Consider the following 20,835-nt stretch of genomic DNA (forward strand, 5'->3'; position numbering starts at 1 on the left):
AAACTATACATCTTTAAAGCTGTTTATATTGGATACACATTAAATCAACAAGGAGTTTTATGTTCCTACTATTTTTATATGACTGTGGTTACCAGCCCTATGCGTAACCCACTAAGACCCTAGCCCTGACAGCATAGTGGGTCACACATTGCGCTGCTAACCCCAAAGTCACTATTTTGAAACCATCAGCCTCCCACAGGAGAAAAATTAGGCTTCCTAGTCCAGGAAGGATTTAGAGTCTCAGAAACTCCCAAGGGTGGTTCTACTCTGACCAATAGGATCACTGTCAGTTGGAATTAACTTGATGGCAGTGAATTTGATGAGAGAGATACAAATGAACTCTCTATCTACTGTATTTCCAGGTAGGTCTTTTAAGATTATTCAAGGGTTATCTACTTTACATTAAGTTAGGCTCTTTTGATAACCCCTTTCAGGTACTTTAGAATCCAAGCACATCTCTATCATGACATGTTTATCTCTGTATGTGGCCAAGTCCTTTCTTAGAGTGTGACTGAGATAGTGTTCAACCACTAGGACCAGCTGAGCATAAAGTTGGCATGTGGTTAGGCACCCAATTTTTAAAAAAATAAGTGCATGCTTATTAAAGTAGCTCTCAATCTTATGCAAATGAAATTATTCAGTATGATTACATATATTTGAGGCATATAAAAATGTAATGAGATTTCAATAAATTTTGTTTAACATCCATTGGTCTAAAATCTATTTACCTAACCCTATAAATATGTAATAAAATCAGATAGAATTAGAGACCTTAGGTAGAGTAATGGATGCCCAGATTGGCACATCAATAACTGCTTAATTATAATGTAATAATATTCTTGAATATGTATATAACCTATAAACATGATTCTGTAATTTTATATAAATGACTTAAATGTTATGAATTCAAGTCATCTTATCTGCTGACAATACTTATTTAGTATTTCTTGAAAATATTATAGAGCTTTTAAAGAAAAGTATTAAGTGAGAAGGTATACAAATGGGTGTTGATGTCAAGATGGTCTATTAGTTTCTTAATTAGTTTAATCTCATCCTATGTCTCTGTAAAATAGATGACATTGGAGGCCTTTCTAGCATGTTGGGGCCATCTGAATAAGGAAGAAGAAAATGTAAAAGATATCATTGTTGAGGATAACAACAGAAGACTTGGCAGCGAGTCAACTCGGACTGAAGGAGAACCCATGTGTGTCAGAGAATGAATGGGCATGAGGCTCTCATGAGACTAACCTTTCTGAAGCAGTTTCCCAGGCAGTTCTTCCGAGTCATCTCTGGGGGATTTGAACCTGCAGCATTTTAGTGAGTAGTTTCATTTGCACTGCTCTGGGGCTCCCTTGTATGTGATCATTATGTTATTGACCTGACCAGATACCGCAAAACAGGACTCGAAGCAAAATGTTTATTATTGATTTGCTATAGTTGGTATTGACTTGATGACAGGAAGTTTGGGATTTTAAAAATTAAGATTAAGAGAGACATGTTTTTTCAAATATTCTTCAGAACACTTAAGTGACAGAGCTCCTGAAATGATATAACTCACTGCCCTTAAGTCTATTGCCACTTGTCGCAACCTATGGAGGGTTTCTGACACCAAATATTGAGAGCAGACAGCCTTATCTTTCATCTGTGGGACAGCTGGTGGGTTTGAACAGCCAATCGTGAGCTTAGCAGATCAATGTCTAGCCCACAGGGGCATTAGGGGTCATTGGAGTGATATAAGGAGTTTAACTATTTTTGTTCAGTGTAAAAGAACTCATTGGTCATGTCTGGCAGGTACTGTCATAAAGCCTAAGGACATATCACTTTATTTGTTGGTAGTTTCCTAAGTGCAGTGTTACTTTGCTGAATGGAGTTGACAAAAAATTGAAAATACAATTCTATACATAGTTTGCCTTAGCTAGAGAATTCTCTTATACAAAAAATACAATCCACTGATTATAATGTTTAAAATATTATTATTTTAGGAATTTTGGAGAAAAGGTAATGAATAATAAAATCAAACACAGATTGAATATTGTTATATGAAATAGATTACAGTTGGAAAATACTATAAAATATCTATTTCATATGATTTTAATATCAATGTGTTACTGCATATGAATTATCTTAGATAATACTAGCTAGACAAAATTAATAAAAAGGAAGACTAAGCGAGCAAAAAACATTACTCTGCATATTAAACTAATAAAGATAATATCACAAACATGTAGTTAAGAGCAGTAATGATCCAATATTGAGAGTAGCCATACCAGGAGGGCAAGGGGAAGGTGGGACAAATGGAGAACCAATCACAATAACCTATTATAACCTCCTCCCAGGGGGATGGACAACAGACAAAGGGGTGGGAGGAGACATCAGACAGTGCAAGACATGAAAAATTAATAATCTGTAAATTATCAAGGGTTCGTGAGGGAGGGAAGGTGAGGGAAAGAGGGGAAAAAATGAGGAGCTGATACCAAGGGCTCAAGTAAAAGAAAAATTCTTTGAAAACTATATGATGGCAACATATGTACAAATGCACACGAGAAAATGAATGTATGTATGGACCATGATAAGAGTTGCATGAGCCCCCAATAACATCATAAAAAAAGAACAGTAATGAAATATGATAGAAACATTAAAAAAATCTACATGAGACCCAAATAACAACAAATTAAAGAGAGGGGAGAAGGAGGCAGGGAAACTACACTACTCGAAACTTGAACCACCAGAGAAGAATTTTTAAAAGCACTGACACATTGAAATATGTATCTCATGCCACTGAACAGTGTACAAAATGTCAAATGGAAACCTAATTAGCTGTGAATTTTCACCAAAATACAACAAAATATTACTTAAAGTTATATATGCATTAAATATGTTAAATCAGGTGTAACTCTGATTTGGGTATAGTAACCAAGAATTAAAGCATAACTCAAATTATCTACATAATTTTTATTTTGAAAAGCATAAGACAAAGATTAAATCTCCCAAATATCTTATCTTTATAGTTCTGTAAGAATTATATGTTTAAAAGTTGTGTTTACTAGATATGAAACTTCCTTAATTTGCATATTAAAATAATTGAACACCCCTAGGATGCGCTTTTGGAACCATAATTAAATTAACCTGTATGTGTTTTAAAAATATTTTATGTGTTTGATACAAATGTTATTAAATAAACACAGACTCTAACCTGTTCGAGATGAAACAGGACATTTGCTATATCCAATACTCTTTCTACAGTCTTCTCTGGATCAGTCGTGCTCTCAGTCCTGTTAGGCAAGTCTTTGTACAGAGCCATTTGCCATCGAATAGCAGGGTCTTCCAACTGCAGAAGAAGAAGAAAAGGGTTGACATAATATTAGGCTGCAATCTACGGTGGAGAAAACTACTTCTAAAGAATCAATGAAAAATCATGTTAATTTAATGATGAGAATAGACTGGTTAATTATGTTAATTTAATTATGAGAATAGACAGGCTTTTAAAAGGTGCAAGAATTAGAAAAGACAGAATCCTCTGACTGATGAACTTTATAACCTTGTAAGGAAGATGGACATGACAACATACATGGTGCCAGGTGTGAGGAGACCTCTAATAAATATCAGAAGATATTAAGAGCCTTCACCTAATCTGTAGGTAGTTAGAAAGATTTCCCTACACAAATTCAATTTTAACTATCACTTAAAATGTGTTAGCCGTAAAAGGGGGGAGGCAAAGTACCTTTTTCATATGATCTTATTTCCACTAAAAAAAGATATAAAAATAATTATTATAAACATTGAATATATTTATTGTGTGCTAGGCGTGTGTCTATATATTTTCATAACAAATTTGCCCAGAGTTCAAAGGATAATACACTGTGGTTCTGAGATTTAATCTGAGGCTTCGAGGGGCATTCTGATTCCACAGAGTTAGTCTTGGAAACCCTCGGGATGAGTGGGCACTGAATGTAGCGGTGAGTTTGGTTTGCTGAGTGCACACCGATTGCCCCTGGAATATAACGCCTGTTTAGAGCCTCACAGCCTTTACTTCCAGGATGGTTCATTTTCTTCGACTATGTGAGCAAACACATACAAATGCATCTTATATCCCTAGAGTCCCACCCACCCCCCTTTCCTTTTTCATATCTCTCAACGTGTATCAGTATGTGTCTCAGTTTTTTCATTATCTATCTATCGTCGCCCCTCCCTGCCTGTAGGTGCCTTGGTGACTTAGTGATTATTCACTGGGCTGTTATCCTCAAGGTCATTGCTCTAAAACTACCAGCCAGTTCACTGGAGAAAGATGAGGCTTTGTCCTCCCACAAGCAGTTACTGGGGTCGTTCTGCCCTGTCCCTTAGGGTCGCTATGAGATGGCATCAACTCCTCGGGGATGAGTTTCAGTGATACTCCCTCCCTTTGCCCTTTCTATCTCCCCTTCCGCCTAGTATCTTTCAAAGCCTGCCCTTTCTGGTGTCAAAACCATTTTTCTTGATTTCTGATTTCTAACAGTAGTCCCAAATAGTGTTTGCCTTTATGAAATGGCTTAACTTTGCTGAACATAATGTCTTCCAAATTGGCCCATGTCTGACGTTCTTGTCAGGGTCATCAGAGTTTTTAGGGATGCTATATATTCCGTTAGATTTTTCTTGTTTTCTTTTCATGCACTCCTGCACAGACAGGCATTTTGGTTATTTCACTTTGTTTTCTACTGTGAATAACACTGAAATAAATATGGCTTTAAAAAAATTTCTTTGGGGTATACAGAAAGGAGAGAGATTTCTGGGTCACATGATATTTCTACTTCTGTTTGCTTAAGGCAGTGCTTTACTATTATCCATAGTGGTTGTACACTTCTGCAACCCACCAGGTATGTATGATGGTTTCAGTGTCTCGCCAGCCCTTCCAGCATTTATTTATTTTTTTTGTAAGTGCTGCTATTTTAATTTGCATTTCTTTTTTTGTAATCATTTTATTAGGGGCTCATACAACTCTTATCACAATCCACACATACATCAATTGTGTAAAGCACATTTGTACATTCATTGCCCTCATCATTCTCAAAACATTTGCTCTCCACTTAAGCCCCTGGCATCAGCTCCTTTTTCCCCTCCCTCTCCACTCCCCTGTCCCTCAAGAACCCTTGAAAATTTATAAATTATTATTTTGTCATATCTTGCCCTGTCTGACGTCTCCCTTCACCCACTTTTCTGTTGTCCATCTCCCAGGGAGGAGGTCACATGTAGATCCTTGTAATCGGTTTGCCCTTTCCAACCCACTCTCCCTCTATGCTCCCGGTATCGCTACTCACACCACTGGTTCTAAAGGGATCATCTGCCCTGGATTCCATGTGTTTCCAGTTCCTATCTGTTCCTATCTGTACCAGTGTCCATCCTCTAGTGTAGCCAGCCTTGAAAGGTAGAATTGTGATCATGATAGTGGGGGGTTGGTGGAGCATTTAGGAACTAGAAGAAAGTTGTATTTTTCATTGTGGCTACACCACACCCTAACTGGCTCATCTACTCCCTGAGACCCTCTTCAAGGGGATCTCCAATGGCCTACAAATGGGCTTTGGGTCTCCACTCTGCACTCATTCCCCACCCCCACTCACTATGGCAAGATTTTTGTTCTGATGATGCCTGATACCTGATCCCTTCGACACCTGTGATCGCACAGGCTGGTGTACTCCTTCCATGTGAGCATTGCTGCTTCTGAGCTACATGGCCGCTTGTGTACCTTCAAGCCTTGAAGACCCCAGAACCTATATCTTTTGATAGCCGAGAACCATTAGCTTTTGTCGCCACATTTGCTTATGCACCGAGCGGTTCATCAGAGGTTCTTCAGCGGTTGTCGGGAAAGTGAGCATCATAGAATGCCAATTTAATAATAGAAGAAAGTATTCTTGCATTGAGGGAGTATTTGAGTGGATGCCCAATATCACAATCCATACATATATCCATTGTCTGTCAAGCACATTTGTATATCTCTTGCCCTTATCATTCTCAAAACATTTGCTTTCTACTTGAGCCGTTGGAATCAGGTGCTCATTTCCCCCTCCTTCCCCACCTCCCTCGTGAACCCTTGATAATTTATTATTTTGTCTTGTCTTACACTGTCCAATATCTCCCTTCACCCACTTCTCTGTTGTCCATACCCCAGGGAAGAGGTTATATGTAGATACTTAAAATCGGTTCCCATTTTCTACCCCACCTTTCCTCCACTCTCTGGTATCGCTACTCTCACCACTGGTCCTGAAGGGATTATTTGTTTTGGATTCCCTGTGTTTTGGTTTTATCTGTACCAGTGGATATGCTCTGGTCTAGCTGAATATGCAATTTGCAAGGTAGAATTGGGATCAGGATAGTATTGGGGGTGGTGGTGGAAGCATTTAAGAACTAGAAGAAGGTTGTATGTTTCATCATTGCTACACTGCACTCTAACTGGCTCATCTCCTCCCCATGACCCTTCTCTAAGGGGATGCCCAGTTGCCTGCAGATGGGCTTTGGGTCTCCACTCTATACTCCCTCATTCACAATGATATGATTTTTTGTTCCTTGATGCCTGGTACCTGATCCCTTCAACACTTCATGGTCACACAGGCTGGTGTGCTTCTTCCATGTGGGCTTTGTTGCTTCTGAGCTAGTTGGCCGATTGTTTACCTTCAAGCCTTTAAGACCTCAGAGGCTCTCTCTTTTGATAGCCGGGCACCATCTGCTTTCTTAACCACATTTGCTTATGCACCTGCTTTGTTTTCAGCAATTGTGTCGGGACCGTGTGCATCATGGAATGCCAATTTAATAGAAGAAAGTCTTCTTGAATTGAGGGAGTACTTTAGTGGAGACCAATGTCCATCTGCTACCTTAATACTAAACCTATAAATATATGCACGTAGATCTATTTCCCCATCCTCATATATAAATATATTTACATATGTACATGCCTGTATTTAGACTTCTATAAATGCCCTTTGCCTCCTAGTTATTTCCTCTATTTCCTTTTACTTTCCGCTTGTCCCACTATCATGCTTAGCCTTCATTTGGGTTTCAATAATTCCTCTCGGTTCCCTGCCCTTGATCAATCCCTACTAGGACTCTCACACCCTCCTTGCCACTGATTGTAGATCACTTGTTATCCCTTTGTTCCTGGGTTGGTCAACACCATCTCCTTTTCCCCACTTCCCTCTCTCTTTTATACGTAGGGATTCTGAGCATATTCTTCATACGATTGTTGGCTGTCTGGGTGTCATCTTTGGTTAATTGCCTATTTTTGTCCATTTTATTGGGCTATTCCAGTTTTCCCTATTCAATTATTGCATTTTTCTATAGATCTTTGTGATTAGCCCTTAATCTGATAAATCATTGAAAAATATTTTCCAAATCTGTGGATTCTCTTTCTGTTCTTTCGAAGACGTTTTTTGGTGTACTTACATGTTGTATTTTAGGAGTTTCCAGTCTTCTATATTGTTTTCTGTACTGTGGATATTTTAAAATAATTTTTTAGTGTGTTTAATGCCTTGTATTAATGCTTGTAAATTTCCACCTGTTTTTCATGTATTCTATAGACCTATAACTTATAGTTGTGTCATTAATCCTTCTTAAATTAGCCTTTTGTATATTGTGTGAGGATGGGGATCCAATTTTTTCAGCACCATTTGTTGAAAAGAACTGTTTATTATTTAATGAGGACTATCTGTTTCCCATTAAATGGGTTTGTTTAATGTTATGAGCCATAATCAAATTTGGCACATGTATACAACAGAACAAAACACTGCCCAATCCTGCACCAGTCTCACAACAATGCTGAAGCATTCCTATGCTTGAGACCATTCTTTCAGCTACTCTGTCATTCTTGAGGCCCTTCTGTTTTTTCGCTGCGCCTCTACTTTTCCAACCATGATGTCCTTCTTAGAGACTGATCTCTTCTTACAACATGTCCAAAGTAGGTAAGACAAAGTCCGACCATTCGTGGCTTTGAGGGAAATCTGGCAGTATTTCTTCTAACACAGATTAGTTTGTCCTTTTAGCAGTCCATAGTACTTTTAATGTTCTGTACCAGCAACATAACTCAAATACTCTTTCTTCTCTGGCCTTACTTATTCAATGTCCAAATTTCACATGCATATGAACAATTGGAAATGCTTTGGCTTTAGTCAGGTGCGCCTTACTCCTCAAAGTAATGTGATTGCTTTTCAACACTCTTAAGAGGTTTTGTGCAGCAAGCTTACCTAAAACTTTTGATCTCTTGACTGCTGCTTTTGTGACCACTGATTGTGGAGCCAAGCATGACAAAATCCTTGGCGAATTCAACTTTTCTCCACTTGTCATGATGTGACCTCCTGAATCAGTTGTAAGTATTTTGATTTTATTTAAATTGAGTTGTAACACAGTGGGAAGGCTGTAATCCCTGATCTTCATCAGCAAGTTCTTTAGTCTCCCTAACTTTCAGCAAGCACAGTTGTGCTATCAGGTTGTTAAAAAGTCTCCCTTCAGACTGAATGCCAAATTCTTCATATAATCCAGCTTCTCTGAGGATTTTCTCAGCATACAGACTGAATAATGGTAAGAGGATGCAATCCTGATGCACTTCTCCTGATTTTAAATCATGCAGTATTCCCTTGTTCTGTTCACACACTTCCTCTTGATCCATGTATAAGTGCTGCATGAGAACAATGAAGTGTTCGGAAAATCACTTTCTTCTCAAGGCTATCTAAAATATATTATGATCCACAAAGTCCAATATCTTGGCATAATCAACAAAACATGAGTCAACATATTTCTGGTATCCTCTGCTTTCAGCCAATAACCATCTGAAGTGAGCCTTGATATACCCTGTTCTGTGTCCTCTTCTGAATCTGGCCTGAACTTCTGGCAGATTTCTGTCAATGCACCACTGTAACTGTTGTTGGATGCTCTTCATCAAAATTTGACTTGCATGTGATATCAATGATATTATTTTATAATTTGAGCATTCTGGTGGCTCACCTTTCTTTGGAATGCATGAAAATATGAATCTGTTCCAGTCAGTTGGCCAACTAGCTGTCTTCTAAATTTCCTGGAATAGACAAATAAGTGCTCCCATACTTCAGCAGCCTGTTGAAACATACCAAATGATGTTCCATCAATTTCTGGAGCATTGTTTGGGCTAATCCTTTTCAGTGAAGCCTGAACATCTTCCTGCAGCACCATTAGTTCCTAATCAGAGGCAACCTGCCGACATGGTTGAATGTCAACCAGTTCATTTTAGTAAAATGACTGCGTATTCTGTTCATCTTCTTTTGATGCTTCTTGCATGATTCCGCATTTTTTCCCATAGGACATTTCAATTTTGCAATTCTAAGCTTGAACCTTTTCTTGAGTTCTTTCCGTTGAAGCTAAGCTGAGCATGTTCTTCTCCCCTTTGGGTTTTCTAACCCAAGGTCTTTTCATTTTCTATTATACTACTTGACTTTGTCTTCTTACGCTGTCCTGGACATTTTCTATTTAGCTCGTTGATTTGTGTGTGTTTATGGAGAGATACAGATACAAAAAAATGATTTAATGTGCTCCTAGTGGCTTTTGGGAGAGTAAAATCGGAGAGGGTAGAGAAAAATGAAGATTTTACTTATTTTTTTCAAATATAGGGAAGAATGTATAATAACCAAAATTTCATCCTGAGATGAAAATTTACTTGAAGAAAAGAATTTGTTTGATTAAAGTATAAATGGCTTTTATCATGTCATTAAATGTATAAAGCTCTTTTTTTTTCTCCTGTAGAAAACATTATTTTCTAAATTTCAATCTATGTTACCTCTGGCTTGTAACAATTGTTATAGCAGTTCAATTAAATTTGCTCTCAAACACTTGATGTCTTTTTTTAAATAAATATTTTAAAGTAGTAAAAGATAAGGCATTTCTTTTTTTAGTTTACAATGACGATGTATATTCCAGGGAAGAATTATCAAAAGACTACTTGGAATTCATGTTTAATAGGCAGTAGATCTCTTTAAAATAATCAGGAGAAAATCTTCATGAAAACAGCTTGAATGTTGAGGCGTGGTATGGTGTGATCAAGGGTAATGTAACTGAGAGGAATTACTATAACCCAAATGAAGGCTGAGCATGATAGTGGTACAAGAGGAAAGTAAAAGGAAATAAAGGAAAAACCTAGGAGGCAAAGGGCACTTATAGAAGTCTAAATATAGGCATGTATATATGTAAATATATATATGTGATGGGGAAATAGGTCTATGTGCATATATTTATAGGTTTAGTATTAAGGTAGCAGATAGACATTTGGCCTTCACTCAAGTACTCCCTCAATGCAAGAATACCTTGTTCTATTAAATTGGCATTCCATGATGCTCACCTTCCTGACACGATTGCTAAAGACAAATGGGAGCATAAGCATATGTGGTAAAGAAAGATGATCGTTTCTGGCTATCAAAATATATAGCTTCAGGGGTTTTAAAGGCTTGGAGATAAACAAGCAGCCATCTAACTTGGAACCAACAAAGCCCACATGGAAGAAGCACAACAGCCCGTGTGATCACGAGGTGTTGAAGGGATGAAGTATCAGGCATTAAGGAACAAAAAATCATATCATTGTGAATGAGAGGGAGTGCATATTGGTGACTCAAAGCACATCTGTAGGCAACTGGACATCTCCTTAAGGAAGGGTCGTGGGGAGGAGACGAGCCAGTCAGGGTGCAGGGTTGCAACGATGAAACATACAACTTTCCTCTAGTTCCTAAGTGCCTCCTCCCTACCCACTATCATGATCCCAATTCTACCTTAAAAATCTGGCAAAACCAGAGGATGTACACTGGTATAGATAGGAACTGGAAACACAGGTAATCCAGGACAAATGATACCCTCAGGACCAGTGGTGAGAGTAGTGATACTGGGGTGGGGTAGAGAGGGGGAACCGATTGCAGGGATCTACATATAACCTCCTCCCTGGGGGACGGACAACATAAAAGTGGGTGAAGGAAGACGTCGTACATTGTGAGAAATGACAAAATAATAATTTAGAAATCATCAAGGGTTTATGAGGGAGGGCAAAGTGGGAAGGGAGGGGGTAAAATGAGGAATCAATGCCAGGACCTTATATGGAGAGCAAATGTTTTGAGAATGTTGAGTGTAATGAACATACAAATGTCCTTTATACAATTGATGTGTGTATGGATAGTGATAACAGTTGTATGAGCCCCCAATAAAATGACTAAAAAGAAAACAGATTAAAAGGTGAGTTATCTGAAACTTCCATGTCCCAGAGACTGTGTGATTAAGGAGAGAAAGAGGAAGAAAGGGAAACTTGCAAGGCACTTAGTATTCACTGTACTACTTTCCCAGCTGCCTGTAGCTCAGTGTATTCCACTGACCACAGCCAGCCCCACTCCTAACCACAACTAGGGCCCATGCAATTCAGCACCAAGCAAGACCTGGGGAACCCTGCAGCTTAGCAAGACCCAGCAACCCCAAAGAGACTTACAGAAACGGAACAATATTCCATGCTTATGACAAGAATTATGAATAGTGAAAATGTCAATATTACCAAAAGCAATCCACAAATACAACACACTATAAATCCAGATCCCAACTTCATCTCTACAGAAATGGAAAAACGAATTACTAATTTTATATAGAAAAGGATGAGATCTAAGATAAGCAAAGAACTCCCTAAGAAGAAACGTGATAGAAGTAGAGAAGATGGAAAGAGAAAACAAAATGAGAGGAAAGAGTCACATATATGAGAGGTTTACTGGGATACTGTCACCCCATGTACAAAAACAATCTCAAGTCAGAACAGAGCCTAGAAATATGCAAATCCTAGTACTCTAAAGATAATCAATGAGAAAGTTTAAACTAACTTAGGAACCCCATTGCAGAGCATAGAAACATGATCAAAGGAAACACACATAGTAGATGACAAAATACATGAACTACTTAAGGGTATCGAAAGACTTCATTAAAAGATTAAAAAGAGAACACCTAGCATGGGGGTAAATTCTATGAACAAGGGTCTAGAATCTACAGAAGATAGTAACACCTCAATAAGAAAAAGATAAATCAGCCAATTAAAAAGTGGGAAAAGGACATGAAAGTTAATCAAAGATATTCAGTGCCCAACAAACTTATTAAGAAATGTTTGCCATCCCCGTCTGGGAAATAGAAATAAAATAAGATACTACCAATGTCCGGCAAGATGGTGACGGAGTAATACATACCAGATGGACTCCGCAGAATTCAGCCCAGGAGAGTTGCTTAGAGGGAAATTCAACGCGGCTGGAATGCAGGAGTAGCATCATAAAGATAAGAAGGCACAGACCCACGGGGTTTTAAGGGGCTGGTGGCTTTTGGTTTACCTCAGTGGAAGCCGGCTAGGGTTTGACCTTGGCCCCACCACTGTGTCTGCCGGAGCCGGGACCATTTGGAGCCGTAGGGGGGCTTGGTCTCAACACAGCCACAGTTTGCCACCACCCGCCTCTGGGCAGGGACTAGACCCTTCCAGCTCATCTCTGTCCCCCCCTTCGTCTTGGAGGGCTGTGCAGGGGCCCTTTATCAATACAGCCACAGCTTGCCACTGCTGTTTCTGACCAGGGACTAAACCCTTGCAGCTCCACTGGTGGGGATTGCAACTCGGCTACATTGTTGCGTTTGTTTCCATCTTTTGACTATACTTCCCCTCACCCCCTCCTCCTGTCCCCCACAGGTTCAACTGGGTTGCTTTTTAGCTTTTTTTGCTCCTCTTTGTCTCTTTCTTGGTCTCTCACACACTGTTGCAAACCTCCAGACCACTCCCATTAGCCTAGGGCACTTATGCCTGCGCCACACCCAGCTAGGTGAGAGACACTCTGTGTAGCTAGCAAGGCTGGTAAAAGCCCTGCTGACATCCACCAGGGGATACTCTGCTTAACTTCTTAGTGGGGAGTTCCTGCCTGTGTGCCTGAGGGCATAAGGCAGCTCTGCCAACACTCCTCAACGTTCCAAGCTGCTGTAGGAACTTCTGCCCAACCTCTACAATACCAAAGCAGGCAACCCTTCTGGGTCACTCCCATGAGAGGGAAGCCACAGGATAAAGTGGTAGGTTAATTCTATAGTGAAATAAGCTATAGGCAAGTCGAAGAAGCACTCCTACCAGTCTCCCAGAGAGAGCCAGTGCTCTTCAACTCCCTGGAAAATGACACCCGACTCCTCTAAAACATGCACACAAACAGCCATCAGCCCCAACGACCTCAACAAAAAAATGGGAGAAACAAAAGGCAATGGCAGAAGATGTCCTGAACATAATGACATGCACAGAAGAAACAGACATTGAGCTGCCGCAGAAAGAAATTTTCAGAATACTACTTGGAGTCATACAGGATATGAGGGAAACAATACAGAAAAAAGATGAAATGAAGAGGCAAAAGCTATAAACCAAAGAGAAATACAGGAGCTTAGGGGGGAGATACCAAAAACTAGTAGCAGACTCACGGACCTCAAGAATGACTGGAGGAATCAGAGAACTGCATCAGCGACTTGGAGGACAGCCAAGCAGTCTTTAACAAACGCGAACAAAAATCTAATAAGATCATCAGAGATGCTGAAGAAAACTTACCCGAGGAAGACACAAAAAAAGAAGTCATCTGCAACAATAATGGGAGAATTCTTGAAGGAAAGCTTCCCCACCTTAATGAATGAAAATCAGGCAACCATTCAGGAGGCTGTAAGAACACCAGCTAGGACTAAATCCCAAGAAGAAGTCACCAAGCCACAAAATAGTTAAATTATCCAACTTTGAGGAAAAGGAGAAAGTCATGAGAGCAGCTGGAGAAAAAAAAGCAACCACATATAAACGTTCCCAAAATAAGAATATGCTCAGACCTATCAGCAGAAACTATGAAGAAGAGGTGAGAGTGGAGTAACATATTCCAAAAATTGAAGGAAAACAATGCAAACCCAAGAAACTCTACCCAGCCAAATTATTGATCAAGACAGATGGAGAAGTAAAAGTCTTTTCAGACAAGGAAAAACTCCAAGAATATGTTAGAAAAAAACCCAGCCCTACAAAAGAACCTTGCCATCCCAGTATGGGCAAAACAACACTCACCAAGCATAATAAAGGACTACCACATAGAACAACCTCACCCAGAGGGCAAAAAAGAGAAAATAGACCTCAAGATAGCATTGACTTAAATATAGAAAGACTTGAAAGGTTGCTGAGGTGTAAGCTTAAAAAAAAAAAAAGCAAAAGGGGCAAAGGGAAAAAGCTAAAGTATACAAACATTCCTGTGGTGAGGACCAGGTAATATGGCAGGGGCCAGACAAAATACAGGGATACACATGGTAGACAAATAAAAAGGAGGTAAGGATAGGAAAAAACATAATATAAAAGAAAAGAGTAGCAGGGGCACAGAGCACTAACCCACCCAAGGGAAGGGTATAGTTCGTGTCTCCACGGGGAAAAGAGGGACCAGACTTCAACCAGGTGCTCTGAGATGTGAATACAACATGCCGGCATGGAGTAGGGAACCAATAGAGAGGCCTGGGGGGCCGGCCCCAACCCCAACTACTAAGTGGACACATGCCCCTCCCCTCAGAAGAATTTATTTCAAAGGACGGTACTGAATCTACAGCTCCGGAAGAGGGACATATCTGATCGGAGCACACGGGAGCAGATTAAGGTGGAGGGGGAGAGAGTGGAGCATATCATGGCCCACCAGGCCAGGAGGTAGGTGTTCCCAATTATAGCAGCCAGTCGACAGAGAGGACCATATGGCTGGCCCCATTATGAGACAATACATTCCTCACTGACCCATAGCTCTAAAGGGGACACCACCGGAATTACAGTGTGGGAATTGCACCTGATCGGATCCCGCCACACCGAGGCAAAACATTAAGGGGTACAACAGAACAGCAAGGGAATGGAGCGGCGAGGTCCCCAGGAAATGCTGAAGGTGCGCTTTGGGGCCAGGGCGTGGTGCCCCAACAGACTGGACTGGAAAACACCCCTAAAGGCCAAAAAACAATCCTTGAACTAACTACAAGCTTTTCTTTCTTGCGTTTTGTTTGTTTGTTTTTGTCATTGGTTTGTTGTGGTTGTTTTGTTGCATATTGTTGCTTGGTTGTGCTCTGTCTTGTTTTTGTGCATGTTATTATCACCACAGGTCTGCCTAAATAAGATAGGCTAGATGAACAATTGGAGGAGAAAACAAAAGGACCGACAGTTCCGTGGGGACATGGGAGATGGAGAGGTCGGGGGAAAGGTAGTGGTGTTAATAAACCCAGGGACAAGGGAACAACAAGCAATCCAAATTGGTGGTGAGGACGGTGTGGGAGGCCTGGTTGGGCATGATCAAGGGTAATGTAACTAAGAGGAATTGCTGAAACCCAGGTGGGGAGAGAGCATGATAGTGGGACAGGAGGGAAGTCAAAGGAAAGACTTTGAGAGCTTATAGAGCTGGGAGGCAGAGGGTATTTATAGAGGTCTAGATAAAGACATGTCCATATGCAAATATATTTATACATGAGGATGGGGGAAATACATCTATGTGCATATATTTAAAGGGTTAGTGTTAAGGTAGTAGAAGGACATTGGGCCTACACTCAAGTACTTCTTCAATGCAAGAATACTTTCTTCTATTAAATTGTCATTCTATGTTACTCACCTTCCCAACACAACCACTGAAGACAAAGTGGGTAAACAATTAAATGCGGTGAAGAAAGCTGATGGTGCTCAGCTATCAAAAGATATAGCATCTGGGGTCTTAAAGGCTTGAAGGTAAACCAGCGGCCATCTGGCTCAGAAGCAATAAAGCCCACATGGAAGAAGCACAATCACAAAGTGTCAAGGCATCAGGTATCAGGCATCCTCAGAACAAAAAATCTTACCATAGTGAATGAGCAGGGGAGTGTGGAGTGGAGACCCAAAGCCCATTTGTAGGCCACTGGACATCCCCTTACAGAGGGATCTTGTGGAGGAGACGAGCCAGTCAGGGTGAGATGTAGCAGTGATGAAAAACAGAACTTTCCTCTAGTTCCTAAATGCTTTCCCCTCCTCCTCCCCACCCCCCCGCCCAACTGTCATGATTTGAATTCTACCTTGCAAGTCTGACTAGACCAGAGGAGGTACACTGATACAGATTGGAACTGGAAACCCAGGGAACCCAGGGCTGATTATCCCCTCAGGACCAGTGGTGTGAGTGGCGATACTGGGAAAGCATTGGGAGGGTGGGCTGGAAAGGGGGAAACGATTTCAAGGGTCTACATGTGACCTTCTCCCTGGGGGACAGATAGCAGAAAAGTGGGTGAAGGGAGATGTGTGACAGAGCAAGATATGACAAAATAATAATTTTCAAATAATCAAGGGTTCATGAGGGTGCGGGGTGTGGGGATGGAGGGGAAAATGAGGACCTGATGACATGGGCTTGGGTGGAGAGCAAATGTTTTGAGGATGAATGTAGAAGTGTGCTTTACACAATTGATGTCTGTATGGAGTGTGATAGGAGCTGTATGAGCCCCTAATAAAATGATTTCAAAAAAATGAAATACTACCTTATATCAACAATTTTAGTGAAGCAAAATAAATAAATGCAGAAAGGCTGCAGAGAAATTAAAACCTTCATACACAGCTGGTGAAGCTGTAAATATGTACAACCACTGTGGAAAACAGTATGGTGCTACCTCAAACAATTGGGAATAGAAATTCTATACCATTAGGCAATTCCTCTGGGCATATCTCCTAAGGAATTAAGAGCCATAACCAGAACACACATACACACACCCATTTTGTCACCAGATGGTTCATGATAACTAGAAGATGGACACAACTGAGGTGGCCACCAGTAAAAGAGACATATGCATTGATACAAACAATGCTCATGCCATGGATGGACCTGGAAGGTATTTGGCTGAGTGACATTTGCCAATTACAGAAGACAAAGATCTTATGAGACCAGTGGTGTAGGGGAAAATAAAACAAGGATTTTAAAAGGAATGAAAAGACTTTGGAATTTGCTAGAGAATGGATGTCAAGGAAAGAAAGATAAAGCTATAAACTAGACAGTTGATAGGTGTTCACTGGTGAAGTAAAAGGCAGTAATCTACAAAATGTAGAAGAAAAATCAAGGAGTGGGGGTAAAGGTCCACTATTGGAAAGGTTGGTTGATTGTTTAAAACTTTTGAATACAAATTGATGTCAAATGTAAAGCCCCACATAATTTACAATAAAATTATTTTTAAATGAAAAGAAATAATAAAAATTTTATCTCTTAAAAAGAAAGAAGTTTTATTTTCCCCATCAAAATGTATTTTCTTATTCTCCAATTGTAGCAAGGACTGTCCTAAAATATTTAACTGAGAAACTAATATCCATCCTACATCTCTGATCTTACTTCTTCAGATTTATTTTGGTTCCTCAAATTCAAAGATTTCAATGCTCAAACTGCCTTTTTGATGTAGTGTAAGTGAAAGAATGTAGAATTTGGGGGGAAGGTATAGAGATAGAAGCTCCATCTTCACAAGTATATTGACCTAGATGGAGGATATGTCCAAAAATATTAGCTTAAAATTTTTATATATTTGCTAAATAAAAGTTTCTATGGTTTTGTGACTTCTAAGATTTCTTGACTTTAATGAAGGTAGTTCTAAAAGTTTGTGGGAAATGGTTATAAAGTAAAAAGAATTTTAAAACATACTTTAAAATACCCCTGATTTGTATGTGGGTGCATTTGTTGTTAGGTGCCAACGGAAGCAAACATGCTGAATCCCGTGTCCTCTTCACAGCTGTTCTCATGCTTGAACTCATTGTTGCAGTCACATATCAACATATATGCACACATGACTGACGTGTACACCTATGAGCACTAAATGTGCATTAGAATGACTTCAGCTTACCTTGCCTTGTAAATGAACGCTACTGCGGATTACATCGCGTACTTCATCCTCAGTGTCTTTCTGTCAAAAAATAAATGTTACCAAAAGGAAGTCTTATCAATATTCAAAGTCATTAAAGATAACACAAAGTTCTTTCTTTTCTAAAATAAAGTATGTCTGAATGAACCTGTTTTTCTATAGTACTTAAAGCACAATCCATTTTATTTCTCAACAAAGCCATTGACTTAAACACAAGAAACAATTATCAATACATCCTTTGAACGATAAACCAGTTATGGCACAGAATGTTACCATATACTTTGAATTACAATGCTCAGAATGTCTTCAATACTTTTTTTCTTTCTTACTTTTTCTAATAAAATGGATAGTAATATGAAACTTTATTATCATTTTGGGAATTGGCTGAAAAGCAGATAGTCGGTTTTCTATTCAACAATTCACACACATTGTGCTTCATGTCATTCATTTTAAACAGTTTTATAGATATGCAATCCACAAACTATACAATTCAAAGGCTCGAATATATTATAAAGTGTTGTGCAATAATACAGACAATTGTAGAACATTTTCTTCCTTTTTGTAGCCATTGTAATGACAAAAGTTCCTCTTCCTCCCTAACCTCCCCAGTCAGAACACAGAAAAGCTATTAATCTAGTTACTGTCTGTATATTTACCGGTCCTGGATTTCATACAAAGAAAATCAGACAATCTGCCATCCAATGACAATAATCAAATAAAACAAAGAAATATCTCAATCAAAAAGAATGCAAAAATCATAATAAAAACTAGAACAAATTCAAAATGGGCCAAAAGGGAAAACAAATGATAAAAACTAGAAAACAAACTTACTGCCATCAAGTTAATGCCTACTCATAACTACTCGCCCCCAGGAGAACCTCCCATGTGAGTTTTGAAACCATAACTGTTTAAGGAAATAGAATTACCTTTGTCCTGTAAAGCAGCAAGTAGTTTTGAACTGCAGAGCTTGTGGATAGCAACCCAGTGCAATAACCACTATACAGCCAGGGTTCCTCAGACAAATGATATGATGCTAAAATTTAATCTGGCTATATATAAATTGTGAATACTGTGTATAGTTGTGATTAAGCTGAGTTTTTCAGCACCAAAATGTGCTGAAAAACTGGGGTTCAGCTTATACACGGGTCATTGGTAACCCAGCCAGGTGCAACATCTCACTGGGGCCCCCCATAGGTAACGGGATGCGTGCCTGTTATTTCGCGGGTGATTGCCATTTCTCCACTCTTCATTCAAAGCCCCGCTGACACTGCAGGGCATTGAATGTTTGTTTACTCACATCTAGCCAATCAGTGCCGTCCTATGACGTATATCTTTGAATAAGCCTTTTAAAGACCATGTGCAATGGATGTGGCATGAATGGATGTCATTTGGTCAAGCCTGACTAACAAAAGGAGGAAATCTCATGAAGCCTGACACAGAGTTAATAACAAAGTGGGTTCGAGATGCATGGGAAGACATTCCAGAAGACATGGTGCGACACTGTGCCTTCCAGAAATGTAGTATTAGTAATGCTATGGATGGCAGTGAAGGCTGCGCTTTGTGTGAAAATGACAGCAGTGATGGTGATGACAGCGATCTCAGTGAGGACAGCATCTATGATGACCTCACACCAGCTGAAGCTCTGCATTGGGAAATGGATGATGACGAAGAATCCAGTTTTGAAGGCTTTTAACTCTTTACATTTTACCTTGGTTGCTGATTGAGCTAGGGAATAGTACTCTTAAGGTATCATTGTTAACCTTATTGTTTTTATTGAACCTATTTTCCATTTACTATGCTGGTTTACTAATGTTAAATGATTTGCTGCCCTTTTATTTATGTTTTTCATTTAAAATAAATATTTAAATACATTACCACACTGATGTCTCAATTTTTAGCAATTTTATCTTCATTTGTTTTGATTATTGAAACTCACCAATAGCTTCCGCTTTTTCCACCCTAGGCTTATAATCAAGTCAATCAGTTTTTCTGGTTTCCCAGGTAATAATTAGGTACCTAGGCTTATACTCAGGTAGGCTTATATTCGAGTATATACAGAAAGCCTTTTTTTTTTTAACCAAACCTGTTTCACATATTTGGGGTTTTTCTTTTTCAGATACTTTCTTAAGACTGTGTGATTTGAAGCAACCAACTCCATAGTAAGTGCATTAATAATTGATGGATTTCGTAAAGTAGAAATAAACAAGATGAAAAGGCAGAAATCAATTGAATCCCTGTACACCAGAGATGGTGGAGCACTCGTGGCATACTAGTTTCTCACTGGACTGTCAACTGCAAGGTCAGCAGTTTGAAACCACCAGCTGCTCTGTAAAAGGAAGACGGGGCTTTCTACCTCTGCCAAGAGTATGCTCCCAGACACTCACAGGGGCAGCATACCCTGTTCTACAGTGTCATGATGAGTTGGCATCAACCAAACATTGAGTTTGTTTGTTGGTTTTTTGTTTTGTTTTGTTTGAGGTTTTTTTTGGTTACACCAGTGAAGAGAGTTCTCAAAAAGACATCAAGAAAACAATATCATTTACAATTCCTACACAACGATGCAATACTTAGAAATCAACCAAACCCAAGAAACAAAAGACCTGTACACAGAAAAGTACAGAACATTATTGCAAGAAACCAAAAGAGACCTAAACAAGTTGAAAAATTATATCCTGTGTTCATGGATATTCTTAGGAAGACAAAATTTTGGAAATGCCAATTCTAGCTAAAGCAATCTATAAATACAATGAAATTCTGATCCTAATCCCGATTTCATTCTTTAAAAAAGTGTGAAAATTAATTACCAAGATATGGAGTGTGAACAGACTCAGGTAGCCAAAGAACTCCTTACAAAGAAGAACAAAGGAGGAGGGCTCACATTACCTGAACTAAAAAATTATTACACAACCACAACAGTCAAAAGACCCTGCTACTCGTACAATGATAGACACACAGACCAGTGGACAGGATAGAAAACCCAGA

At 39.4% G+C, this 20,835-nt stretch overlaps 1 protein-coding gene across 1 annotated transcript in view; it reads right to left on the reverse strand.

Annotated features, from left to right (window-relative positions):
- The window catches only part of RYR2 (ryanodine receptor 2), an 819,632-nt gene that overhangs the window by 118,675 nt on the left and 680,122 nt on the right, over positions 1-20,835 (reverse strand). The window contains exons 73-74 of the mRNA XM_075556394.1: positions 17,836-17,895; positions 3,194-3,328 (exon numbers count right to left, since the gene is read on the reverse strand). Of these exons, the coding sequence (XP_075412509.1) occupies positions 3,194-3,328; positions 17,836-17,895 (195 nt within the window). The remainder of the gene's footprint in view (positions 1-3,193; positions 3,329-17,835; positions 17,896-20,835) is intronic.

The sequence above is a fragment of the Tenrec ecaudatus genome, chromosome 8 (genome assembly GCF_050624435.1).
Source record: "Tenrec ecaudatus isolate mTenEca1 chromosome 8, mTenEca1.hap1, whole genome shotgun sequence".
Lineage (NCBI taxonomy): Eukaryota > Metazoa > Chordata > Mammalia > Afrosoricida > Tenrecidae > Tenrec > Tenrec ecaudatus.